The 27,546-nt window shown below is 46.9% G+C and overlaps 1 protein-coding gene across 3 annotated transcripts; it reads left to right on the plus strand.

Moving 5' to 3' along the window:
* Positions 1-6,051: 6,051 nt before the first annotated feature.
* On the plus strand, positions 6,052-27,004 carry E2F6 (E2F transcription factor 6). 3 transcript variants are annotated; one of them, XM_047068747.1, is made up of 8 exons: positions 6,052-6,405; positions 14,898-14,952; positions 18,399-18,615; positions 20,342-20,497; positions 22,085-22,199; positions 25,051-25,198; positions 25,411-25,440; positions 25,775-27,004. In XM_047068747.1, the coding sequence occupies exons 1-8, from the start codon at positions 6,298-6,300 to the stop codon at positions 25,822-25,824; spliced, it is 879 nt and encodes a 292-aa protein (XP_046924703.1). In that variant the 5' UTR covers positions 6,052-6,297; the 3' UTR covers positions 25,825-27,004. The 3 variants fall into 3 exon arrangements, with proteins under 3 accessions (XP_046924703.1, XP_046924704.1, XP_046924705.1); XM_047068749.1 differs by lacking the exon at positions 6,052-6,405 and adding an exon at positions 12,573-12,676; XM_047068748.1 differs by lacking the exon at positions 25,411-25,440 and having other exon boundaries at positions 6,055-6,405.
* The last annotated feature ends 542 nt before the right edge of the window (positions 27,005-27,546 follow it).

Below are 27,546 nucleotides of genomic sequence, written 5' to 3' on the forward strand. Positions count from 1 at the left end.
CCATTGTCAAAAGTATGCTCGGAAGTCTCATGGCAACATGGTATTATATTTCGGGGTGCTATGCTTTGCTTTAGACTTCACATTTCAAGACGAGCATAGTAAAGGTGTTATTTCTCCCAAGTGCTATTTGGTTGTTGATAATGTAATGTACCTACTGATAGTGAAATATTATGAAGGCATCAGCCCAGGTTTCAGGGCTCATCAGACGACACAGGGGGAGGAGACTGGGGTGCTAGCCTCATCGGGGGTTTGGGGAAGGCTGTCTGAGGGAGCATCAAAGGGAAATGTTCTAGCAAAGAAAACGAGGTGTGAGAGGGCTCAGCAGGGAGGGAAGAAAGCTTTTGAGGGAAGGAATAAAGATCTCTGTGGCTGTGGCCAGAGACAGCAGTGCCCCCCAAAGGGCCCATGATGGGGACAGGGCGTGGGACCTGCCCTCCCCAAGGGCGGTGGGGGAGACAGCCAGGCAGGCAACTGACCAGCGTGCAGGGGAAAAATACTAACCTCGGGTGACGCACGAGCAAGCCCACCGGCAGATTCAAGCAGAGGAGGGATGAGATCAGATCTGTGCCTTAGAAAGATTTCTCCAGCCATGTGAGGTCAAGTCAACCCCCCCCCCCCCACCCCGGCCAAAAAAAGGCGATTGTTAATTTGACAGTGATAGTGTGGCGTCCCTTGTAGGTGGGGGGATGGAAGACGGGGAAATGAATTAGGAAGCAGTGATAAAGGCCCTGGAACAATGAGGAGGAGGGCAGCAGCGGGGCAGCGGGAGTCGGGAGGGGGGAGAAACCGAAGCTCCTGGCCTTTGTTGCTCCTCATTGGAGCCCACTGAGGCGCGAGCCCATGGATCATCTCTCCCACAGCAACTTTTTGACAAGCCTTCATGGGGATTTGCCCTTGTGGGTGGATTTGACTGCGCTTGCTTTTTTGTTTCCTTTCTGAGGCGGGAGACAAATGCAGTTGCTAAGCGGAGGGACCGAATCCGTGAGGCTGGGCCAAGACTCTCATGGGCTCCTGTCTTCTTGGGAGCTCTCGGGGAAAGCTCATCCAATTCTGAGCAAAAACCTCCAAGAGTTCACTGCGCCTCTCTTGGTTCCGTGGGATGTCATCGTAGAGCCATTTACAATCGCTGGAGAGGGAGCTTGGAGGCTGGATTGGAAGAGACCCTGCGGAAAAGGGAAGTTCGTGCAGGTGCTGAAGGTCGTGCGTCGAGGCTTGCTGTCCCTTACCTCTCGTGCAACCGAATTGCAGGGACGCTCGCCCCCAGCTTACGAACGCACAGACTGACGGTCCTAGAAGTGAAGTCACCTGTCAGTGAGGGCTAGTCAAGGTTGTTGTGGGACCCACATGGGCCTGCCCCTTCCTCCAGGCCACCTTCTCCTCTTCCGGCGTCTGTCCATCTGTCCATCTCATCGGTGCTCCTCTCCTGCCACGTGTGTCTTCTGCCACATCATCTCACCTCCTTTTTTTTTTTTTAATGTTTATTTATTTTCAAGAGAGAGCGCGTGCGCACACAGGGGAGGGGCAGAGAGAGACGGGGGCAAGGGATCTGAAACAGTCTATGCTGACAGCGGTGAACCCAATGGGGGGCTCGAACTCACCAACCATGATCATGACCTGAGCCAAAGCCACACGCTTAACCAACTGAGCCACCCAGGCTCCCCTCATCTCACCTTCCGAAGAGGGTGCTGATCTGGAGAGGAAAAGGCCAGCATTGGAGTTGCAGTTCTGCACCTTTTTGATCTTAGGCAGGTCACTCAACCCCTCGGTTCTGTTCGCTCTCCTGTGAAAGGAGAGGGTTTTGCTACGTGATCGCCAGGACCGCTTCCTGCTCTGACTCAGAACATGACACACAGAAAACTAACGGGGAAAAGTCCTTGCTGGCATCATTTCTCCTCTGCCATCTTGTACACCGGCCCCTTCTTCCTCCACCTGTCATAGGAGGGGATGCACGCAGAGAAACTACAAGCCAGCCGTGGACCAGAGCAGAGGTCTACAGTGTCATCCACAACCTCACCGTGTTTCCCAAGTCACTGTCCTCCAGGGCGCCTCACCCGCCCCATCCGTCTATAGCATATGGCTGAGCACCTGCACTGTCTCTAAAATCTGCAATTCTGCCGTCTTCCCTTAGCCCCAGCAGGTGACCTAGGCTTCGCAGACCATGGACTCCCTCCACTTTCTGCCAAAACTACCTTCCAGGCTTGCCTGCCTCTGTCCTGACACTGTCGTCCTGTCCCTGCGAGAGTGGGGTCCCTCCTCTGGCCTCTGCTTCCCTCCTTCCTTCTGTATCGCACCCCCAGGAGCGCCCTCAGACTTGTCTCCTCCGTTGGGTTTTCAGCACTTCCCTTCCTCCTATCAACTTCCCTTCCTTGTTATCAACATTGAGAAACTTGGGTCTCTTCCACCTTAAAAAAAAAAAGAGAGAAAGGAAAGGAAGGAAGGGAAGAAAGAAAGAAGGAAGGAAGGAGGGAAGAGAGGGAGGGAGGGAAGGAGGGAGGGAGGGAGGGAGGAAGGAGGGGAGGGAGGGAGGAGGGGAGGGAGGGAGGAGGGGAGGGAGGGAGGAGGGGAGGGAGGGAGGAAAGAAGGAAGGGAGGAAAGAAGGAAGGAAGGAAGGAAGGAAGGAAGGAAGGAAGGAAGGAAAGAGGGAGGGAGGGAAGGGAGGGAGGGAGGGAGGCAGGAAGGAAAGGGGAAGGGAGGGAAAAAACCCCATCCCTTCTTTTAATCTCTAAAACACTCATAGCCCAGATTCATCTTCCATCTCCCTGGCTACTCTCTTAATTAGTGTTGTTGTTTAATTTAAAAACAAAAGCAGGGCGCCTGGGTGGCGCAGTCGGTTAAGCGTCCGACTTCAGCCAGGTCACGATCTTGCGGTCTGTGAGTTCGAGCCCCGCATCAGGCTCTGGGCTGATGGCTCAGAGCCTGGAGCCTGTTTCCAATTCTGTGTCTCCCTCTCTCTCTGCCCCTCCCCCGTTCATGCTGTGTCTCTCTCTGTCCCAAAAATAAATAAACGTTGAAAAAAAAAAATTTTTAAAAACAAAAGCAATACGTGCTTAAACAGTTGTGATAGTGGGGCACCTGGGTGACTCAGTTGGTTAAGCTTCTGACTTCGGCTCAGGTCAGGATCTCCCCAGTCATGATTTCAAGCCCCGCGTCAGGCTCTCGGCTGTCAGGGCAGACTCTGCTTCAAATCCTCTGTCCCCCTCTCTCTCCCTGCCCCTCCACCGCACATTCTTTCTTTCTTTCTCTCTCTCTCTCTCTCTCTCTCTCGAAAGAATAAACATTAAAAAAAAAAAAAACAGTTGTGATAGTATTTTCCAGCACTTTCACCCCTGGCTGTTCTCTGGTTCCACCCTCTGGCTCTGCCCCACCTTCCTGCTCCCTGAACAAATCTTGTCTATTCCCGGACTTCGAGTACCCAGATCACCTCCTTCAGCCCAAGCCTTCCCTTAAACCCGATCAACCCCCAAGCTTTCTGTCCCTTCTACCTCTCGAATCTATCCTTTCCTCCATTTTACTATTGCCGGCACCTTTGGGGCCATCACCAGCCGCCCTTTCAGGGATGGTGACAACCTCTCGTCCATTCTCCTTCCCTCCAATTTGACTCTTTCTGTTTAAGATCTAAAAATGCCTATGCTGGCGTGACAGGTATATGCAGAAAGTTGTAACATCTGGCAAATAATTGGATTACAATGGCAACCTTTGGATTTGATCCTCATTCCCAAAAGGCTGCATTAGAAAGATTAAATTGGCTTCAATTTAGCTGGGGTATCACACACTTGAAAAGGGGTTGGGGGATCAGTTGCTTCATCCGAAAAATAAAGGTTTGGGCTAGACCAGTGCCTCGCAGAGTATGCCCAAATCCTCAGAGTTTCTGATTCTGTAGGTCTGGGGTAGGGCCAAAAATTTTGCATTCCTAACAAGCTCCCATGTGATGGCGATGTTGCGGTCCACAGACCACACTTAGAAGAGCAGTGGACTAGACGATATCTGCGTATTTTCATTTCTTCACCTGCGCTATCCAATGTGGTAGCCACCAGATACGTGGCTATTTAAATTAATAGTGTAATTAAATTAAACATTAAATTAAAATTCAGTTCCTCAGACATACTAGCCACGTTGGAAGGGCTCAATAGCCACGTGTGTCTGGGCACCATTGTGGGGCATGGTTGATAAAGGGAAGGATATGGTGACTGAAGTCCTGCGAGTCCCCACAGGGACCCCTCTCGGAGCCTCTGTATCTAATCTGCAACGTAGTCTAGAAATATCTGCCTCACAGGGAGATGTGTAAAAAAAAAAAAACACCTGTAATTCACACCAAATTCCGGTTCCTTTTTTCTTCCTCCTCTGTGCTCCCATAGCATGTGATGCACATTCCGATGGTACTTCTGTGTTCTAGTGATGTGTCTCCCCAGGCTGGGGACAGCTGCGGCACAAAGTAAGGTCCCTGGCAGACTGGACTCCCCTTCAGCACCTCGTCCGTGCCAGGTGTCATTGCCTGGCTCTCCACAACCGTTCTCGTGCTGTCTTCAGCCTGGAGTCCCTGCCACCCCCATCCTGACCCACACTCCACCTTTACTCACCCAACAGCATCTCTAGCTGGACACAATCTAGGCGGTCTCCAATTATCTTCTCAAGGATCGGCATCCCAGATGAACTAATCAGCTATGGAGTCAAATCCTGCTTCGAACCGCTGCCTTCCCCGGGACCCTGGGTGACGTTTGCAATCTCGCTAGTCTTCATTTTCCTAATCTATACGTTGGGCAGGAAAACACCTTTCAGTTTTGATATAAGCTTTACATGCGAAAATGCATGCAGAACATTTAGCAGAATGCCGAACATATAGCAAATGCTGGCTTATGTCTTTTTATGAAAAACATTCATTTCTGGTCTCCAGCACTTGCCTTCTCAGGGACTCTGGTGGGTATAAAGGCATGTTTTAACCGCTCTGGGAAATTCTCCATTCTGCAACAAAATCCAATCTTTTAGACACTTAGCCCTTATGTTATTCTTTATTTCAAGCCGTTCATTTAGCAAACATTTACTGGGCTCTTACTATTTATTTGCCACACATTGTGCTAGATGCTGGTCATACAAAGATTATAAAATGCCTCTGCCTGGAGGAGTTTATAATCTAGTGGGGAGCCAACTTTCTCTGGAAGCCTGCCTTGTCCCCCGCCTCAGGCTGGGTAGAAACCCCCGGGGGTCTAACTACCATGAGGCTCAGGGGTTGCCCTCTACCCTGTGCTGAACCACATTGCCTTGCCTTTTTATCCCAAATATGTGTTTGTCCTTGTTCTAAGTAAGTTAATTCATTTCACAACAAACTTACTGTCATTATTCCCATTTAACAAATGAGGAAACTGAGGCACATTTTAGGATCTTGTAAACTGAATAAGGAGAGAAGCCGGTATTCGAAAACACGTTTTCTGACTCCAGCTTTACACTTTAAATGTTTTAAATGTTCTGTTTATCTGGTTCCTCCATCGGAAGACGAGGTTGAGTCTGTGCCAAACTCCGATGGATATCTCCTGTGCCCACCACGATGTGTGATACGACAGATAATCATTTATTTATTCATCAGATGAAAGAAAGGAAACAATAAAAAAGGAAGGAAAGAAAGAAAGAAAGAAAGAAAAGAAAAGAAAAGAAAAGAAAAGAAAAAAAAAAAAAAAAGAAAGACGCTCGTAAGTAGACAATTGCACCACGGTCTGGTTACCATTTACTAAGCATCAACACGGGGCAAGTGCCCTGGGTGTGCAGAGGAAGCTCAAGATTAAATGAACATCCGTGCGCTCAGAAGTTTCGACAATGTGTCCACAACTGCGTTTCCCCCGCCCCCAAACACACACACCCGCGGCCTCTCTTCTCTGGCCCCGTTCCCTTCTTCTGAAATTCCCGCTCCACCTCTTCCTCCCCCTTGCCATCCTCTCCGTGGATTTCTCGTCCGGGCTTTCCCGAGCTCCGGCCGCGGGAGAGGGTTAGGGCCTGGGAGCGCTCCGGCAGCGGCAGGCATGCGCACTGGGGGCGGCGCACTGCGCATGCGGGAAGATGGCGGGCCTGGAGTCTTGAGAACCGTGGGTCGCCCTGCTCTCCTCCGGCCTGCTCCGTAGCTCCCCAGGTCGTGGGGCAGTGGCGCGTTCGTTCGCGGGCCGGCCTAGGCAGCGGCGCCTCCGAGCAAGCTGCAGGCCCGGTTCGTGCTCGGCCTCCGGGAACCGGCGCGTTGGGGGCGGCGCCCGGCCGGAGCGGGAGAAGGCGGGAGAGCTCGCGGGGTGCGAGGCGAGGGGCGGCCGGCTGGGCAGCATGAGTCAGCAGCGGCCGGCGCGGAAACTGCCCAGCCTGCTGGTGGACCCGGCGGAGGAGACGGTGCGCCGCCGGTGCCGCGACCCCATCAACGTGGAGGGCCTGCTGGTAAGCCCCCGGGGGTGGCTCGTGCCCGGAGCGCCCGGGGCCCTGGCGCGGCGCGGGGTGGGGCGGGGGCGGGTCCCAGGCCCGGCCGCCTGCTCTCGTTTCGCGGGGAAGCCGGACCCACAGCCGTCTGGGTCGTGAGTTCCCTCTGGGCCGGGTTCCTGGCTGCTCGTCGGTCTCCCCGCCTCTCCGGCAGGCTGGTCGGTCATTCACGTGAACTCTCTCGCCTTCCCATTCAACACTTGCTCCCAGACGTGTTGTCAGTCTTCCTGGCTGTTACCTGGGGGCTGCGCAGCGCTGTTGGAGAATATTGCCCAGCATCGCGTTGTAAAGCCCCGTTTCTCTACCAACACTGGATCCTTGCTATATTTCTGCAACGTATTTGGGGTTTTTTTCTTCATTCTCCTCTCCCATTCTCTTAACTGCGGCCATTTAAAACCTTGTGCACACTACGTTTCCCACCCCGCAGCTGCCCATTCAGCAAATTAAGGAAGCTTGTGCTCCCTCCCTGCGTAAGGTTAATTTCCTCTATTCTTGCTCTAGACTACAAGCAGTATATTCTCCTTGGTTCTCAGAGGCGTTGATGAATTCATCATTTTCTGTTTCTCCCCGTGTTTTCAACTTCTCTGCTTGTTTCTTCCCGTAATGACTAAATGTTTGCTGAAGTTAATATTAAGCCCAATCCCCATGGTGACTCAGTCCTCAAAAATAGTTTGTGAGCATAGTCTCATTTAATTCTTCACAGCAGTCCTGAGACATTACTATTCTTGTTCTCCGTTTGTCAAAATAGACTTGGAGATGTTAAGTGACTTGCCAGTGATTAGATCGTGCCTGGGAAAGCCTGGATTTAACCTCACAATGTCCGACCCGTGATGATGAATTCTTGACTACGTACTTAAACTGCATCCTAAATATTTCCCCATCTCAAAAGAGACTTCCTTTCATTCTAGTTGCCCTTTCATCTACTGTATCTTCCCTCCAAACTTTTCCAAAAAACTGTTTGGATTCCCTGTGTCCACTGCTCACTGTTATTACCACTGGGGAGGGGGTGCTCTGCCCTGAGCACAGCTCTAAGACTGTTCTAACCAAGGTTGCCAACAACCTTGTCAGTTCCAGCAGATGTCTGACTCCTTATCTCTGTAGTTTTGGCACAACCGACCGATGTCTTGCTTTTGTTGGAAACTCGCTTTGAGTCGCTTCTTTGATGCAACCTGCTCGTGGTGCTCCAGATGTAGTCATCTGGTCTCTCCTGTGCTCCCCTGCAAACTCCTGTTCTTCTCCACATTCCTTACATGCCCGTGTTATTTGGGGTTTTCTTCTACCCTACGCATTCTTCGTGTGGGACGTCATTCACCCCTCCTAGGATTTCTGGTCCATTCTTTATTGTTACCATCTCTCTTGGTGGGTCTTCCCCTTTGAGAATTTGATACAAGCCCTGAACTCTCACCATCGAAAAACCACTTAATTTCGTATTTAGTACCAGAAGAATACACACATCCCTTGAAGTCTTAGATATTCTTATCTACTTTGGTAGTTTCGGTTGCCACATCATAATGACTCCCAAATCTATAAATTCAGCTCAGTTTTCCAACCGTCTACTCGACATCTCTACTTAGATTTCAGACTCCTATCCAGCGTTGAATTCATGATCATCTTGGCCTAAGCAGGCAACAACGTTGCTGTGTCTCATCTTCATATATGGTACCACACCCACCATATTGTCCAAACTAGCATCTTAGTTAGGCATCATCCTTGCCTTTACCCTTTTCCAAACTGACCCCCTCTCCCCTCCCGATCTAATGAAACTAATCATCAATAGTTGCGCCTGTAGCCATCTATCTTTAAGATTGTTGCAAGGTTTTCCTGCTTCTGGTCTAGCCCCCCAGACTTTTCTATATGTTCTCCACATAGTAACCGTCTATAATGGTCTTTAAAGCATGTTTCTGATCATGTTGTTTGGCTTAATCAATCATGGTTCCCTAGTGCTCTCAGAATAGAGTAAAAACTTCTTAATATAATAAAGTTCCTGGTGTTATCTTCTTTGAACTGCTCGTAGTTACTAGATTTCCAAATTTCCGTATTCTTTTGGATTCCTACATGTACATACTCCCCCTTCCAAAACTTACTTTTTCTTGTTACCTGCCCTGGTTTTCAGGTCTAGATGTAGAGGTTCCTTGTCTGAAGCCTTTCCTGATGTCTCAAGACTAGGTTAGGCACTCCTTTTGTGCTCCTAAAGCACCCTGTGCCTACCCTGTCTTTGCAAAGTATGGCTCTTAGGTCCCTGAGTGCAGTGACTCTGTCCAGTTCATACACAGCGGTGTGGTGCCTCTCACAAAAGGATTTGGTAAATAGTTCTTGGATGGATGAAGCAGATACTTAAATGTTTGAATGTGTGTTTATTTTTCTGATTGTACACTGGTGGTGTAAACACCTCATTGTTTTTTAACTGCCTAGTGACTGGAAGTAGTTAACAAACTGTATAGCTGTGCAAAAATTAGTTATTATGTATCTGAGTGATGTTCCCCAGGTAAATGGCTTGAAAACTGTCGGAATTTAGAGAAGGGAGAAGGTAGGGTTGGTTGGAGGTGGAACTTAGTCTGCACATTGAAAAGTAAGGGAAAATCGAATGAGTGAGGTGAATGCAAACCCCTTGTTTAATGGTCTATTTCCCGAGAGCTCTTAAAGGAGTACAGCTCCCCCAAATAGGCAATCGGTACAAAGAGGCATCTGTATAGAGAAATTCTTAACCAATTTAGAGGCAATGCTTAAGATTTTAGTTCCTAAAATGACCTTTTCTCTTTTCTTTGTCCTTTGCGATCTCAAATTATAATTTCCTGCGTAGTCTTCAGATGTGGGACTTGAAGTACTGGTAAAACAGCCTCGGATGTTCTGACTTGCCTGTCAGGAGCTCCCGGTTCCTAGAGAGCTGTGTGCACCCAGATCGGTCGCACTGATCTTTCAAGTTTGGCGGCCTCTGCCTTCTCCATTCGCTTCCCAGGCTGGGTGTTCAGTCAACAAATGGGGCACAGAAACTGTGTGAGGATTGAAAGGGAAGGTTCTTGGGATGTGACTACCACTGAGCTGTCCCCAGTCATCCCTCAGGGAGATTACCCGAGAATTGAGCTCTCAGAGAGACTTCCTTAGAGGAACGGAGACATGGTTTAGCCCACGGTGGGGCAGAACCGGAAGCCGCGGTCTGTGCTGCGGCCTGGGCAGCTTTGTCCCGCAGGGATGGGAGGACTGCCACCATAAAGACGCTGGAAAGGTCCAGAGTAAGTGCCCTGCACAGGAACCACTTTGCAAAGGCTCCCGCTGGCCTAATCTGGGACACTCTGAGCCCTACAAGAACAGGTTTTCTGCTCACAGAATAAAAGAAGAATCCAGTTCCTGAAGCCCAGCTCAGTCCTGCTTCTCCGGGTCTCCAGGCCAGGGAAACTAAAAAGACTGTCATCCGACCCTCCTCCCTCCACACCCAGCCCACACTGCTGGGACAGACCGGGTAGCTGCCGCAGACCTTCCCGTTCCCAGGGGAGGAGACGGGAGTCACAGGGGAAGGTAACTGGTCCAGAGCAATTCTGAAAGTCAGCTTGGGAAACGTTAGGAATTCCTGGGTTAGGTCCCAGGGCCTGGGAGCATTTCTCTCTGCTCCCAGCTCGACTCTCTGGGCTGTTGGCTCCACTGTGTGTGTCTTCCTTTCTTCCTCATGAAAGGAAATGCCTATTTGTAACAGTGACTTTCTCGGCCTGCTTCCTGGCAGTAGAATTTGGGGTGTTGAGTCACCTCTTTTCGATTTAAACACCCTGTGTCCCTTTTAGTCCAAGCTGATGGTGTTTTCGCTGGTACGGTTCTCTCAGACACGGCGTGGACCTTCTGTGAATCCTGTTGTGGCTCACTCAGCGGAAACAAGTCCCACCTTTCTTCAGGATAAACCCTCCTGTAGCTCGGGCTCCTGCTCGAGTGGCTGATGGACGGTGCCCCAGACCTTCCGAGAGGCCCCGGCTTCGATCTGGAGGATCTGTGGGGCTCATCCTTCATCTCCGTCAAGGCCTTTTATGTGACTGTGCAGTGCTGTGAGGCACCCGCTTTGATCTACTGGGTGTCTTACCCCCAAGCTGTGCAGTCACACCCTCACCTTCTTCTTTAGATTATGCCTTTGATTTGGTCTTTCTCAGAAGTCATTTCTTACTCTGAGCTTCTGGAGAAGCTGAGAATTTTTAAAGGCTTTAAGTCCTGGCTCCTTTTTGTTTAACAGTCCTTTTCTCGATTTCTCGGTTTCTCTCTCTCTCATTCTATGCGCTGCGGGGAGAGACAGGTGCCAGATTTGCCTACGTTGTAGGGAAATCTCAGATCACCCGCATCCGTTAGCATCTGCTTCCCGCGGAAGTGCGGTGGACGGTGAGCGTCCCGTCTTCGCGTAACAACCAAGGTCTCCCTTCTGGCGTCTGACAGCGCAGCCCTCGCCTCCTTTGGAACCTTCACCGCGGCGCCCAGGGTTCTGCCGACAGTTTCTTTCAAAACTGTTCAGTTTGAACAGACTTTGGTGACTGTATGGTGGCTGTGTAAGAGAATATCCTTGAGATACACATGGGTTGTCTGAGGGTCTGCACTTTGGTCCCAGTTGATTCAAGGAAAAAAATTGTGTGTCCACAGAGGAAAAAGCGGGTAAAGCAAATGCAGTAAAACGTGAACACCTGGGGGATTTGGATGAAGGGTATGCAGCAATTCTTCTGCATCTTTTACGAAGGCTGAGATTATTTCAACAGAAAAAGAAAACGGGTGTCCCTGAGAGGAGCTTGGACAGTCCCCTGTTGAGAGGGGCTCAGTTCCTGACCTTGAGGGGGAGCCCCCTCCACTCCAGCCCTGTTTCCGTTCCCGGGTCTGCACTTGGGTCCGCACGAGAGAGTAGAGTGTCGCCGGTCTCCGTCCGGGCCGAGGCGCACTGCTCTGCACCGAGGGACTCCAGTAATGTGGGGTCAAGTGCAGGGGTGGCATTTCAGTTCCTTTTTTTTTTTTAAATAGCTCACTAACTTTTCTGTGAGGAAACGTTCATGCTGATTTTATTTTTATTTTTTTTAATTTTTTTTTTCAACATTTATTTATTTTTTGGGGGACAGAGAGAGACAGAGCATGAACGGGGAAAGGGCAGAGAGAGAGGGAGACACAGAATCGGAAACAGGCTCCAGGCTCTGAGCCATCAGCCCAGAGCCTGACGCGGGGCTCGAACTCACGGACCTCGAGATCGTGACCTGGCTGAAGTCGGACGCTTAACCGACTGCGCCACCTAGGCGCCCCATCATGCTGATTTTAAAGCCACTTCAAAAGGAGTCCTATCAAGTCCCTTCTACTCCCAGAAAAGCTCCTGGCCTCCTTACTGAAAACCGTTGACCAAAGTTGGAGTAGCTGCTGGGGTAGCCAGGTGATACATGTTGTATTAGGAAAGAGCAAAGGGCACCCCAGCATCTCTCAGGGATCTGTATTAATGGGGTGCAGAAGAGCGCGTCTTCACCCTGTGTCCCCGTGTCTTACATACTCACCGTCTCAGGGCTCTGAGTTACTTACCAGTTGAAGTCCTCTGTGACGAGGTACCCTTTCAACTTCAGATGTTAGCAAATATTTGCCAAGTGCTCGAATGTGCCAGGCACTGTTCCGCTTCAAAACGCAGAAGGGTAATAGTGTCTTAGGCTCGCCGAGGATTTCACAGTTTACGAGATTTCCTTTAATCTTCACAGCAGCTTGGAAAGTGGACAATAAAATTCCATCAACACACTGCGTTTCAGATAAAGACTGGCATCTCCCCGTGTCTATGAAGTCATGTGACTGGTAGTCCTGAAGCCAGTCTTAAGCCAAGGACTATTTTGAACGTAAACGAGATGAATGTGTCGTCACTGTGGACGCTTTGGAAATCTCCGAAATTGTACACCTGTAGGGTTTATACCTCTAGGATGTCTGCCCCCAAGGGGCTGTGAGACTGTTGTGATTCCTCCAAGGTAAAGAGATGGTGTTTTCATAGTCAAAAGGAAGAAACAATGGCTGCTGTTGGAGTCTGCTCTCCTGCAGGTCTCGGCGTAGACCAGGTGGTGCGGCTGCACGTGTGGTGAGGAAAGCTGTCCTTGCTGCTGCTGCTGTGCCCGATTGAGGCATTATCCCTGTGCCAGCCTGGGAACGGCAGCCGTCTCGACAAAAGGACGAGAGAGAAGGGAGCAGCAAAGAGGCCCTTCTGAAATATGTGGCAAGCAGATACCGAGAGAGCCAATTAGGATGCCGTCAAGTACTCGTATGTAGGCCTTGGCCTTGCTACTCTAAATTAAGAACAGCAGTCTATTTGTAGCACGGCACCCACGAGCGCAGTGGCGTTAACCCTTTCTGTGTTTCCTGTGTACTCTCTTAGGAATGTAGAAGAGTTTAGGGTATTTGTTTGTATGTTGCAAAGCAATGTGATAAAGACGGGTTATTTGTCGTTTAAGAATCTTGCTACGATAAACGCTGTCTCGTACACTTTTAGCAGAAGGGTTAAATGTAAAAATAGCAATGACTGTGGGTCACATTCATCTGTGTCCTTTAATAGGACTGCCCGTCAGCGTTTCAGCGGTGGGCACCGTGTTTGCAAAGCACTGCTGTTGTTTGGCGGGGCTCGTCAGGCCCAGGCCCTCCCCCGAGACAGGCCTTCCCAACTCTGGTTTTGCACAGCCCAGCAGGTCTGCGTTTTCCCTTAAATCCTAACAGCTGAGTTCATCTTCTAGCAGAATTCTCTGTCAGTAGAGTTAGTCCATACGAGGTTCCCTTGCTGGTAGATGCTATAATCTTGTCCTAAATGGCAGGGAGATCGTCGTGGCAAAGATTGGTCCTTAACGCTGAGGCAGACAAAGAGCTTCTAAGCCGTCCACCTTGCCTTTAGGCTTCCTCACCCCCCAGTCTTTTTGCTGTGTTGCCACCGTACTTCCATCCCTACACCGTCAGCTGGGGTATGTCACGGTCTCATTCAGAAATCTGCCGGGCGTCCTCACTGCCGTGACTCCTTAGCGCACGCTCCTTAGCGTGACTTCCGTGTCTGTGTCGAGGGTGGTGCCTCATGCCCTTCCGACTTCCGTGTCAAGTCAGTCTTGCACCAGCCACACGGGTGGGTGTGCAAAAGGTGCCATGCGATTTGTATTTTCGTACTTTGGGTGCATTTCATTTCTTGCACTAGGAATCCTGTCTTTTCCCTCCTTCGTGAAGCTCCCACAGGTTCAGGCAAAATCTGGCTTGTCCTTCAAGGCCCAGCTGGGGATCCCCTTCCTTGTGAATGCTTCTCTGATATCCCTCTCCAGGTGCATCCACAGTATTCCTGTTGATTCTTCTCTTATCCCAGTTTTGCTACAGCCAGTTTGGGGGCGAGTTTTTTCACTTGACAAGAGCTGAACCTGATCACGGCCTGTCTGGAGGCTCCTGTCATCATTGTAGTTTGTTGTAAGCATGAGGCTAATACAGGTTTTTGTTTACATGGCTTTATCTAATGTTTTATTTCTTTTTTGCAAAAACAGTTTCTAAGTGCGTGGCAAATGTTTTACTAGCAGATTACGTAAACTTTCATAGCTTCTAAATACCTGATAAGATGGTAGTCATTGGTAGCAGAACTAGTACTCATTTCCTGGTTGTTTGAAGAATTTAAAAGAAGCGGTTTTTTTAATTAGTCTAACACCGAGGTTTCTAGTTACGTAGCATACGTTATTTTCCATTATTAGAAACGCTGCTGGGGGCGCCTGGGTGACTCATTTGGTTGAGCGTTCAACTCTTAATTTTGGCTCAGGTCATGATCCCAGGGCCATGGGATTGAGCCCCCAAGTCGGGCTCCAAGCTAGGCACGGAGCCTGCTTGGGATTCTGTCTCTCTCCCTCTCTCTCTGCCCCTCCCATGTGTGCGTGCTCACTCTCTCTCAAAGTAAATAAACTAAAAAAAATAAATAAATAAATAATTTTTAATTAAAGAAATAAATGCTGCTGTTTTTACATTAATTATAGTGGAAATGCATGGCCACCTGTGAAAGCTTGTGAGCAAATTTTTTAGAGCCACTTACACTTAGATAGCAAGGGGTGAGCATTTCCTGGTTTAGACCTACCTATTCTGCACCTCTGCTGAGCTTTCCAGCATCAGAGACAGTGTCCTAGTCATCTTCGTATTCCTTTTTATTCTCAGTATCTGATACAGATGATAGAGTAATGCCTATTCAGTAATAATTTCTCATTCATATTTCTCCTCCACCCGTTCTGTAACTACTTAACGTCCATACTTACCGAAGCCCGTGCAGCGTTAGAAACTTAACTCCATGAACCCTGCCAGTCATGAATACAGTTAGGGTGGTGACAGCTTAGAAGAGTGCTTTTCTCGCATCCAAATTATCACCCCAGGGAGAATAAAAACCTCTATATTTTCCAGTAAATGCTGTTCATTTGCATTTTTTCACTTGCATCATTGTTTTTAAATTACTAATTTACATTTCTGTGTTTTCCTTTTTCCAGCCATCAAAAATAAGGATTAACTTAGAAGATAATGTACAGTATGTGTCCATGAGAAGTAAGTTGATTCCTAAATAGGTTTTAGGTTTTGTAGTTTGAACTTCATATGGTTTAAATGATTTATTTTAAATGTACATAAGTTGATTCAAAACGGAAAATGTATTATTTGTACATTGATTTTCAGCAAGCACTTGTGAGGTTGTGGGCTGAGTAGTGTAAACAAATGTCAGTTTATTCTTTGCTGCTTAGGGAAATGCATTTTAAAAATAGAATGGTCCGGGTGCTTGGGTGGCTCAGTGGGTTGAGCGTCCAACTCTTGATTTCAGCTCAGGTCATGATCTCACAGTTCATAAGATCGAGCCCAGCATCGGGCTCTGTGCTGACAGCGGGGATGCTGCTTGGGATTCTCTGTCTCCTGTCTCTCTCTGCGCCTCCCCTGCATACATATGCTCTGAATGAATGAATGGTCTGTGTTTAAGGGTGTTTTCTCGAAGTTCTGTGAGAGCGATTACTTGTTGCTGTCAGCAGAATTGAAGGCCATTGACCACAGTCAGGAGAGCCAGTCTTTTGCCCTCCAGATTCCTGGGACTCCCTTTGCTGTCTCCCACCTCTGCCACGGACCAGGGCGCGGAGTCAGTTAAAGGAGGCGAAGTGCCCATTGCTCTAGTTCCCTATCCTTCTGGAAATTATAACCGTAGAACGCCCCACCCCTGATTTTCTCTTAATTTTGGTCCTAAATTGTAGTTGTAAGCATGGGGCTAGACCCCTGCTTCTAGTGTAGACTCTCCGTCTCTCCCTGCCTGATGTGGCGAGATAGCCTCCTGAGTAGGTTGTCTGCCCATAGGCTCTTCCACGCTGCTGCCGGTGTGATTTTCCTAACACAGAAATGGGATCGGGACCTCCCTCGACCCGGAATTCTTCCACGATGTTCTGTTACATACAGAGAAAACTCCGACTCCTCGTGTATTTCATTTTACTTGTGTTAAATTTATAAGCCACCTCAGATCGTTAAGAGGAGCGAGGCCATGGAGAGCGGCCAGGTGGAAAGACAGGGCCCTTGCACGTTGTCTCTTGCCCCACGGGCGGCCTGGGCCTCCAGCTGCCGCCCTCACCCATCGCTGAAGCTCTGCCTGCTGGGGGTTCCCTACATACACCTGTCCTCAGACACAGCTCTGTCTTTCGACGTGCTGTTTCCTCTGTCTCATTAAGCCCCTTGCCCTCTGTCAAGAGGGGAGACACCCTCCTCTTCACGTTCGTGTCCTCTGCCCACACACCCCCTTCGTGAGGACTTCCTTCCTTCCCGTGCCGGTTAGGTTTTGTCTCGTCTTCTCAGGCAGCTTGGACACCTCTCTTAGCACGGACCTCAGGGCGTTGTGATCGACTAGGGAACATCTTCACTTTGAAGACCTTTTTAAGTCATGTTTATGTTCTTTCAGCAACTATCATATTCTAGGTTTTCAGTTAACATCTGTTCTTTCTAAAGTGACTAACATGGTGGCAGTGTACTTATCCTGAGCTTGTAAGACCATGTTTTGTTAGTAATGAGGGTGATTAGGTTTATGCTTTCTGAAGTTAGAATTTCTCGAGCGCCTGGGTGGCTCAGTTAGCCAAGCATCCGACTCTTGATCTGGGCTCAGGTCACGATCTCACAGTCGTGGGATCGAGCCCCGTGTTGGGCTTTGCACTGAGCACGGAGCCTCCTTGGGATTCTCTCTCTCCCTCTCTCCACCTCTCTCCACCTCTTCCCGCCTCTCCCGACTCTCCCCAACTCGTGCTTGTTTGCTGCCTCTCAGAACAAATAAATCAACATTAAAAAAAAACCCTAATAAAGTTAGAATTTCTCTTTTGTAGTCTTCAACGGGTTTTGGTAGAATTCTGACTTCTAATTTAAATGAAATTTTCATTCCTCCCTAATCCCATTTAATCCGAAGTGTAGGAGTGGTCTCCACAGAGAAGACATGTGCATTATAAAATACATACTTGTGTTCTTGGAGTAACCACCAACAGCCTTTAAACTTAATGTGACATTGTAGAGATTCTGAACACGGGAATTTCCGACTGAAGATAGCCTGAATATTTCTTCTGAAGCGTACTGGTCATTGTCTGCTGTGAAAGTAGCAGAAAGGAGAGATCATATTCTCCACTAAAGGGCAGCTCCGTGACTCCTGAAACTATTTACTCTGCATACCAAACTATTAAGAACTTGTTTTTTTAGTATCAAATTAGGGAAAGATGAAAGGAACGTAATACTCAGTGCTAAGGCCCTCATTCACTGTGTGAAATCGGTAGGCCAGCAGGTGTAACAGCATATGTTCACACGCCTCAAAGTACCCTTTTACCCATCAGTTCCAAACCGCAGAACTTACCGGAAGGAGACAAAGATGCAGACAGAAATTTAGCTGCAGGGAGATTTATTGAAGTAGTGGGCCAAACAGCAAAGTTGGAGACGGTTGGAATTTCCGGTATCGGAGTAAGTGCAGCGAATACTCCGTGAAGTGTACTATCACGCAGCCCTTCAGAATAACGTTGAAATACATTTGTTGACAAGCGACGACGTTCACGATGTTGAGTTAAAACAACACGCTAGAGGATAGTCTGTTCTTTTGTTTTTGAAAGTCACGTATACATATTGACAGATGGGTGTATGTCTGTGTGTGGAGGGGGCCGGGCATGTATGAAAAACCAGAATCACAGTAGGTGAGGGATGGGGGGAATTAAAGACATTTTCCCCCCTTTATTTGCTTATCTGTTAACATAGGCTAGTGAATATTTAAAAAGTGGAATAATAATCAGTTTGAAGACTTTTGCTTTTCCTCAAGATATGTCATAATTGTTCTGATGGAAGACCAGTTTGAGCTCTTACAGAAACTTCCATCAGGGTTACGCTGTGACGCGTACAGGAACATTTTAAGTATTAAAGAGAAAAAGCCAAGTCTCTGCCTTTGCTTCTATAAAGAACGTCTTGGGGCGCCTGGGTGGCTCAGTCGGTTAAGCATCCATCTCTTAATCTCGGCTTGGCTCATGATCTCACAGTTTGAGTTCGAGCCCCGTGTTGGGCTCTGCGCTCACAGTGCAGAGCCTGCTTGGGATTTTCTCTCTCTCTCCCCTCCGCCATACCGCTCCCCTGCTCGTGCCCTCTCTCTCTCTCAAAATAAACTGAAAAAAATTCTAATCCTGTTCCTGAGAGTGGTGTAGGTACAAATGCAAACTCTCCGCTTTGTGTTTGAGAAGAGGCCGCAGACCCCTGCAGATTCCCGTGTCCAGAGGACCTGGCTCCATATTTCAGATGCTCTGTTAAGTCTAAAGCCTTTGCTTACTTGGCACAGGCTGATACATTTTGATCTGGTGTGAGAAATCTAGTTCATAAAAATCAGCTATGATGTGTTCAGTGTGTAGAATTTCGATGGGTGTCTATGCTTACTGAGCAGATAAATTATTTTTTTTAATGAGCTGAGAAAGAAATGCTATAGAGGATTTTACAAATTTGTTTGTTTTGTTTCCCAGAAGCTCTAAAAGTGAAGAGACCTCGTTTTGATGTATCTCTGGTTTATTTAACTCGAAAATTTATGGATCTTGTCAGATCGGCTCCTGGGGGGATTCTCGACTTAAACAAGGTCGCCACGAAACTGGGGGTGCGGAAACGAAGAGTATATGACATCACCAATGTCTTAGATGGAATCGATCTGGTTGAAAAAAAGTCTAAGAACCATATTCGATGGATGTGAGTTGGTTTTGAACTTTTCGTGCTTTTTTTTTTTTTTCCTTCTCTTTAAGTGACAATACCCAGGTTTGAAACAAACTAGTATTTGTAGTGTTTTGACAGGACAAAACAAAGTAAGATATGGCTTCTTGCTAGAAAAAGATTCTATAAAAATTTTGTTCATTTGTTGTCGCACAAGGTACATAAGTATTTTTTTTCCTACTTAGGACTGAATAAAAGCCATAGATCTAGGATATCGTTCTGGTGTTATGGAAAAGTTAAATGGAATAATAATCGGTTTTAAGACTTGCTTTTCAAGATCATAAGAAGATCTTAAACATCTGATTGTTTAGGAAATTTTTTTCCAATTGGTTATTGCTATCAGGAAGAAATTCGCTAAGGTCGTCGTAAGACAATGTGATGTAATAAACGCTTAGAGGCTTCCTGCTCCAAGAGTTGTAATTCATTTGTTCTGGGGGAAGGTGGGAATCTCATCTTCCTTCTTAACTACCCCAGGTGGTTATGAGTCTGATAGACTATGGATCCACACTGTCCTGAATGTAAAAATAAAAATCAGTGGACCATGTCTAAAAGGCAATTGCTAAAGACTTTATTTTTGATGAGGAAGACCCCATGGAGAAAAAGCCTATGGCATAGACGTAGATACACACATGGATGTGTGTGTGCATACGTGCACGAGAAGAAAGCTGTTAATGCACATGTGGATGTGGATATGTGTGTGCATGAGAAGAAAGCTGTTAATACTTCTGACAGGCAAATATTTTGGAAGAGTAAGAAACAGTTCCAGCTTCGAAGTGCATGTAAATACATTACATTTCAGGCAATGACAGATGTCCCAACAAAGATCGTGAAATGGTCTTAAATAATGAACTTTGCTGATAGAGGAAAGGGGTTCATAAAGGAAGTTATTTTTTTCAGCAATACAGAAATGCAGATTGAATTCTAATCTGAACGTGTTTGCTAAATAACATTAATAACACCTTAGGGGTTAATATCAAATTGCATTCCGAATCGCTAATTGCAATCAGGTTTGAAAAGTAGCAAGCAAAAGGTAAAGTAGTAACAGCCTTTTTCCTCATTATTTTTCATGAAGAAGAAAAACAATGAGTATCAGTTGCTCGGGTCAGATCATAACCACTGCGATAAGGTGGACAGTAATAACTAAAGAAAATACATCTTTTAAGAATAATGCATACAATCTTATATTCAGCTCGAACCAGATAGAAGATGCGCATTAGGGAGAATCCTCAATTTTATCAGAGGAGCTGTCATTTTAGTCAGAACCCCTTGTTTGTCATCAGGGGACTAAAAGATTACAACTTCTCAAAAGTCCTGCTGTAAGTGCTAGAGCTGGGACCTAACCTGGGTCTCGTTGACTCTTGGGTGGTGCCCGGTGTGCTTCGTCCGCTTTGCCCACCACTCAGTCTCCGTAGAGTTCTGACTGTCCCTTGGGTCTCCTCAGATCCCTGTGTAAGAGACTAGAACGGGGACAGAAAGCAGTGTAGCTCTACGAAGAATAATGGTTGTCTGGAATACAGGGAGGTCAGGAGTGAAGTGAAGTACCTAGTTTTGTCTGTCGCTTTGGGAAATGCCTGATGTCAACATCGGGAGAAGTTCCAATAACCTAACTTGTGTCTTCATCTCCTGGAGGTGACTCACAGGGAGTTTTTTGTTTGTTTTTGTCTTGTCATTACTATTATTTTTTTTAAATACCTTTCTCTTAAAGAGGGTCTGACCTTAGCAATTTTGGGGCGGTGCCTCAACAGAAGAAGCTGCAGGAGGAGCTTTCTGACTTATCAGCAATGGAAGATGCTTTGGACGAGCTGATTAAGGACTGTGCCCAGCAGTTGTTCGAGTTAACAGATGACAAAGAAAACGAAAGATATCCTTTAACTCTGTCCTTTAAAAAAAAAAAAAAAAAAAATTCCCCTTCCAAGGCAGAGGTTACTTTAAATAGTAGGGTCAGCCTGGGAATTTAATTCATATACTCAGGATACAAAATTAGACCTTTAGAAATTTTGAAGTAACCAAAGAGTTAGGAGTATAGCCTCAAACAGACACAGATAATTGCCTTTTCCTCTTTCGTGTGGCATTTGTTCAGGTCAAATGCTACATTCAGACCGTGTACCAAGGTTCATGTTTGCATATCAAATTAAAATAGTGACACATTCTTGCTTCGTTTTTTAGTCAGAATGCTATAAAGATAGCAAACTATCTTTTGTGAAATTGGCTCTTGTGAAATTCAGGTTTTGCCTAATTTGTTAACTGAGGTTTCTTTTTCTTTTTTTTAATTAATACGTATTCATTTTTGAGAGACAGAGCGCAAGTGGGGGTGGGACAGAGAGAGCGAGACACAGAATCCAAAAGAGGCTCCAGGCTCTGAGCTGTCAGCACAGAGCCCGACGTGGGGCTCTCCCGAACCGTGAGATCGTGACCTGAGCGGAAGTCGGACGAGTTCGGTCTGACTGAGCCATCCAGGCACCCCACTGAGGTTTATTTCTGAAACGATGACATTGCCATTGAAATGGCAGTGGATGAAATGGCAGCTGCCGTTCTGGTCCACAGAGCCCGGTGTAGCTACATGGGACCAGCGGGGCAGACCTGTCTTTGGCGGCGATCTTCTCCTGGGTCTCCTGGGCCCACCTACTGCTCTGTTTCCACTGCACCTTTGTGAGGCTTCACTGGTTCCCAGCTGCTTCATGCTTGAGTTTACTCACATTCCGCATCAGTTAAAACCTATTTTCACAGTACAGTTATCACAAGGGAAATAAATGCCGTTCCTCTACCTAATCAGAAAGTCTGTGAAATAAGCAAAAAAAAAAAAAAAGAAAGAAAATGTTGGGGAAATGCAGTAAGTCACTTAATTGGTAACGTTTCAGCAACCCAGTAAAACAAGAAGAAAAAAATTCATGTAGTGAGATGGAAAATAATTTGGGATGTGGGAAATCCCATGAGTACATGGTAGTCCTAGAACACATATTCTCCAGATTGATGCCACTTTTTTTTTTTTTTCTTTTTTACACATTTTTTCCACCTTGCATTTTTGGAGAGTCTCATCAAAATTGAGTATTTTTTCCCCAAACGTTCTCATAGTTAGATCTAGCATCGAATAGGGAATTGGGGGCAGGGAGCAGTTAAATGCCTTCACCTGAGGTTTTTGTGTGCGTGTGTTACGTGTATGTGGACAGTTTGTCCGGAAATTGTCACCATAGTCACGACGGTAGGCTTTAAAGGAATTCTTTGAGCTATACATATTGTAAAACATTTTGTAAAGTCTAAGGAATTGTTTATGAAGTAGTAAGAGTTATATATGAAATGATTTTCTACTAATTGCTTTCCTTAATTGTGAGTTTGTATCCCATAAAAACTACAGAGATTCTAACATGACACTTATATTCGTGTATTATCAGAGATCAGTTATCTCCTCCGTAAGTAGCATTCTGCTTAGAGACCCTTGACTGACGTTTACACTAGCGTACGTGACGTATCAAGATATTCACAGCATCCAAGCCTTCCACGAACAGATTGTTATCGCGGTGAAAGCTCCGGCAGAAACCAGACTGGATGTCCCCGCTCCCAGAGAAGTAGGTATCCCTGCATGTTTAAGAAGACCTTGTAAAGAATGGGGGCAGGTCAACTGTTCAGGCTGCTGTGTTGCAGTCGTAATATCTTCACAAGCATCACGTGCGTGGTAGTTGCACATCTGACGTCGCTTGAGGCACTTTGCACGTTTTAGCTTGTTTTGCATAACGCAACAAAGGAAGCGGTCATGATCACGATCCTCTGACAGGGGAGGAATGTGAAGCACAGAAAGATTAACTTTCTCATGGTCACACAGTAAGCGACAGGCCGGAATTCAGACCCAGATGGTTTGTCTCCAGAGTATGTTCTTGACCATTGTTCTGTCCGTGAACTCTTCCTATACTATAACGCACTGCAGTGCCTCCACTGTGCCACAGTATGCCATAACCTATTGTAATGCCTGCTAGAGGAGTCTCCAAGAATTGGCCCCGTTGCTGGAGTTCCAGATTGGGTGTCGGTCAAGGCTCCAGAAGTTCACTCTAACCAAGCTCATGAAAGACTAAAGAAAGAATAAACAGGAACGCTAAGTGGTACATTTAATTTTTTTAGAATTGTTTTTCACTGTTTATTTTTGAGAGAGAAAGACAGAGCATGAGCAGGGGAGGGGCAGAGAGAGCGGGAGACACAGAATCCGAAGCAGGTTCCAGGCTCCGAGCTGTCAGCACACAGAGCCCGATGCGGGGCTCGAGCTCAGGAACCGTTGAGATCATGACCTGAGCCAAAGTCAGACATTTGACTGAGCCCCCCAGGCGCCCCCTAAGTGGTACATTTAATATGAAATGTAATTTTGCTGTATAAATGAAAAGATGCTTATCAGCCGCCAGCTGCTTAGCACACTCTTTCCCTTGCAGGAAAGTTTATATTGAAAGATAATTGTCATCAGAAGGTTGCTTGGTAAGGATGGAATCAGGACCAAGGAATGTGGCCATTCTTGGGATAGATCGTCAAGTTCTGACAGCCTGTAGACCCATCGGTGCTCATAGTGACCGCTCTGCGTTGCTATAGGGGCTTCCCTCCCTCACAGTGAAGAATGTTCTTACCACTCATCTGTCCCTTCATCCCCACCAGACCACTGTCCAAGTGAGCACCGTGTTGTTACTTGACAGTGTGTTATAAGTCAGGGGACAGCCTTTAATCTAGTCACACTCAAATTGTGACTTCTTGGTGACGCTTCCTCATTATTTTATTTAGACCTGGATATAATCCAAGTCTCCTAAGCAACATTTGTGTTTAATAGGAGTCGTTTGAGAGATGTGCAAACTTTTTTTAAATAACCACTAATCTTTCAACACATCCTTACCCGGGGACACGATAGTCCATTCGGCAGTGACTGACAGGGTTTTGGTTTTTTCCCCCTGCGCTACGAGCTGCCTCAGGCCGTAATTGCCAGATTTTGCTGGGTTTTTTGATCCCGCCCAAGACTGAGAGTCCAGTTTGAAGGCTGAGGAACGCGGGCCCTCTGGGCAGCCCTGCTCCGCGGTCGGGCAAGAGCGGGAGCAGTGGACAGGAGCACACTGCGTGCAGGGGAGCCCGCCGCCCGCAGAGATCCAGGGCGAGATCTGGGGAGCTGGTGCCAGGGTGGTTGGGCTTCAGGTCAGATCTGGCTCGCTGGCTTTGAGGCATAGTCTTGCTGGGACACAGCCACCTGCCCGTTTGTTCAGATATATCGTCTCTGGCCGCTTTCAGTCTGTGATGGCAGAGTTGTGTAGTTGTGACACAGGGATCGTATGGCCCACAAGCCCCTTCACGGAAAACGTTTGTCAGCTCTGATTTGGTGGAGTAGGAAGTCCTCGGCTGGCTGCCAGTTCCGAGCAACGTCACAGTTTCTTTTGTTTAGAGATATTTTTTGAGTTGTGTAAGATAATACCGTTCAAACCAGACCTGGCCTGGCGATCTAGAGCCTGAGCATACGTGTACTTTCTCTGGCCTACACGTCTGGTACCAAGAAGCCCCTCTGAGAGACCGCATCTTACCGAGCCCTATTAGGAGATGACAGTGAGGTTTGTGGGGCAGGAGGGGGCCCCGGTGTCTGTGCCAAGCCCGGGCCTCCCCACGTGAAAGGGGAAGAGAACAGACTCTGTCACAGTTGGACCCTCTTCCAGTCAAAGCAGCAAAGGAATCATGTATAACTGGAACCGTTCCTTCAGATTTTGGCGTAAATTGGTTCATTTCGGGGTCCTGGCACACACACAAAGATGATGATTTAGCATAACTGTCAGTAGAAGCCCCTATTTCCTGATACCTTACAGAAAAAATAACTAATCCTGAGTAAATTGAAAAATCCAAAGCCAAAAGATGTGAATAATCGTAATTAATTAATTGTCCTTTATACGCAGTACTTTTTAAATCTTTTTTAAGTCACTAAGGTACGTTTTGTCAGGATCTCATCTTTTTCACGTGGACGAAAGAACGGCTCTTTCAGTTAACTCGGCACCTCTCAGGGGTCAAAAAATCTGAACACACCCTTCTTATTTGAGACTACAGGGTATTTTAGATTTCTCTGTTATCCAGACACTGATCGTGGACCCTCAGGGACCGACTCCTAGAAGGGGTCAACTCCTTGAGTAGAGAAAAATGGGCTCTTGAGTGCTGAAGTAGTCACATCATGACTCCCATCGAGTCGTCGTTTCAGCCCCGTGAGCTGGCCGGTGGCTTATTGGCCAACACTGAAGTGACTAAAGCCACGTCCGTGGTTTTCTCAAACATACGATAGGAAGGAAACCACCCGCGTTTAAATTTTCAGCAATAGCCCTTGAATGGAAACTTTTGCAGTTCTAGTGAGTGAAAAAATGTAATCAGTGAACAGACACCCTGACGTGTCTTCTTTATGGTGTTTTATTTATATTTTACCAGGACTCCATCACAGTACACATAAGAAGCACCAAAGGACCCATCGATGTTTATTTATGTGAGGTGGAACACGATCATTCGGGTAATAAAGTGTCTGAAGGAGCGGGCACCTCTTCATCTAAAAACAAACATCCAGAACACCCCGATAAAGGTAAGTATACCAAGTGTGTGATGAGGAAGATTGAAGATTCTGATGGCTTTTTACAAAACCATACAAAACAAATTTGCATATTTGTATATACCAATATATATATATGTATGTAAAAAATCATTAGAATCTTAAATTCGTGTATATACATATGATTTTTAGTATATTGTTACAAACGCATCTTATGGCCTTACGGGTATTTTTACTCTTTCTAGCCACGAAAACGCGAGTTAAAGGATTACAAGGTAATTTAGCCTGTTTCTAACAAAAATAGAGTTAGATGCTGTGCGGTTTTGATCTCGAAAACTTCGAATCTAGTCGGTCCCGTGGTGGTGCCTCCCGGCGCGGCCTCTGGGTAGAGAAGCCGTCTCCGTTCTGGCAGGTGCTGGCGGGTGCACGTGCGGCCTCGCTGGACTCCGGGGAGACTTACGACAGGAGCCTGTGCCATTGACAGAACGGTGTGGCTGTTGGCCGGGGCTCTTCAGGGTTCTTTTAAGCACTTGAAGTGCGTGTTCGCTTACCTGTCCGCCTTTCAAACCCTCACTCAGGAGAATTTCTTCCGTGTTTGTTACTTTTCAGAAGAAAAGCCTCCACAACAAAGTGAAGAATTACTTGAAGTGAGCGACTGACAGCATTTGCAGATGCGCGTATGGAGTTTTGGGGAGCATCCCGTGTGGATGAATCATGCATCAGGTTTGATTCTCAGAGCAATAAATCATCCACGAGGTTCTCTGCTTCTCCGAGACAGCATCAAGGCCAGTGGCGGCTTTGAGGGGTTCACTGCTTAGGTCTACTGGTAGTTACAGTTTCTGCATTTGAAGACAACTCTTCTTATAATTATTCACTGCTTTTTGTCAGTGAAATAGACACCCTGCCTACTGAAACAATACTCTTCCGTCACGGAGAGTATCCCTGAGAAAGGCGGTCGGGCCTGAAGCAGACCGTGCTTTGTGGACTCTGCCCTTCCCTCCAAGGATCATGTGTCATTATCACGCAGGAAATTGCCTTACGCGGGTTCATGTCTGCAATTAGCTCTTGGATGAGTATACACAGGCGTCTAACCGTGATGTCTCTGTAGATATCTGTATAATGTTTAGATGACTTATGTAATATGTCTAAGTAAAACTTTCCACCCTTGTACAGCCAAAATAATGTATATATGGAAAGTAACAGACAAATTCTCTAATTTCTGTGGTATCGGTAACTTATTAGAATCCTCAGAATGGGGGTTAGAGGAAAGTTTTTTCCAAACTTCTACATGTAGAAGTATCATAAATATGCTAGACATTTGAACATCATGGATTTAATTAAAGTGTTTCCATATGGTTCCCAGTGCTGAAATTGAAATCTGATACTTGTTGATTTCAAGCTTCCTCCAGGGTTAGTGTGTGTGAACCGGTTAATGCGGGCCCTGAGGCTTTAGGGGCAAGTATACAAATACTATCAGGTAATGGCTTAATTCTTTGCAAGACATGAATTTAATCATGATGAAAATTGGAAACTATTTTAACCTTTTTGCAAGCAGATTTTGTAACGTTTCTGTATGCAGCCTCGCTTTTCAATCAGAGGGGTTTACTTTTGATGAGTTGGTTGTACCCTGCCCTCTCTCCAGCTCTAGTCCCACATTTCCAAGAACCTAGCTATTTCTACCTCATTGGGTAAATCATTTACCACTCTGTGCCTCAGTTTACTCAGTAGTTTACCATTAGACTGTGAGCTCCTTGAGGGACTTTGTCTTAATCATTGTTATACCCAGCGCCTTGCACCATGCCTGGCACATAAAAAGTGCTCAATAAATGTTTGAACAAATCACTGAGTGAGTGAGTGAGTTGTAAAATTCGTCTGGAAACACTCGTCTGTCGTACAGGATTCTTGTTGGCGCCATGCAGAGTCCTGTTTTAAACTTCTCTCGCTTTCGGAGAGAGATTTGAAGCAAGTTGAAATTAAAACCGTGTAAAAAAAAAAAAAAGATAATTCAAGAGGAGTCACAAATCAAAATACTGAAAAAAAATGCCGAGGGCTGGGATCGAGTTACCTCCGAGCTCTGCGGTGCGATTCGGCAGACGTCAGGTCATGTGCGAAGACGGATACCGTGCGACTGGACGAGCCCATCTAACGAGGGGGTGAGCCGGAGCAGAGGAGCGACCCGCGGACGCCTCTTCTTAAGAGGAGATGCAGAATAAAAAGCCTCTCCTGAGCAGGAACGATGGGCCGGGGAGAAGGTGGTGGCCCGGGAAGCCTTGCCGAAAGTCCGCCGTTCGTAACCAGCGGTTCGTTCCTTAAGTGTGAAATGTGACAACGCTTGTGATTTACAAACTGCTCTGAGATCACGTAAGCAAAAGTCCTTTGTC

The sequence above is a fragment of the Lynx rufus genome, unplaced genomic scaffold (assembly GCF_022079265.1).
Source record: "Lynx rufus isolate CCGP_SWC_20201006 ecotype Redwood Valley unplaced genomic scaffold, mLynRuf1.p SCAF_8, whole genome shotgun sequence".
Lineage (NCBI taxonomy): Eukaryota > Metazoa > Chordata > Mammalia > Carnivora > Felidae > Lynx > Lynx rufus.

Excerpts from the sequence above, each read along its gene's own strand:
- E2F6 (XM_047068747.1), top strand. The coding sequence starts at position 6,298 with ATGAGTCAGCAGCGGCCGGCGCGGAAACTGCCCAGCCTGCTGGTGGAC. Across the intron at positions 18,616-20,341 it reads AAGAACCATATTCGATGGAT|AGGGTCTGACCTTAGCAATT; the intron begins GTGAGTTGGTTT and ends TTTCTCTTAAAG. Across the intron at positions 20,498-22,084 it reads GATGACAAAGAAAACGAAAG|ACTAGCGTACGTGACGTATC; the intron begins ATATCCTTTAAC and ends ACTGACGTTTAC.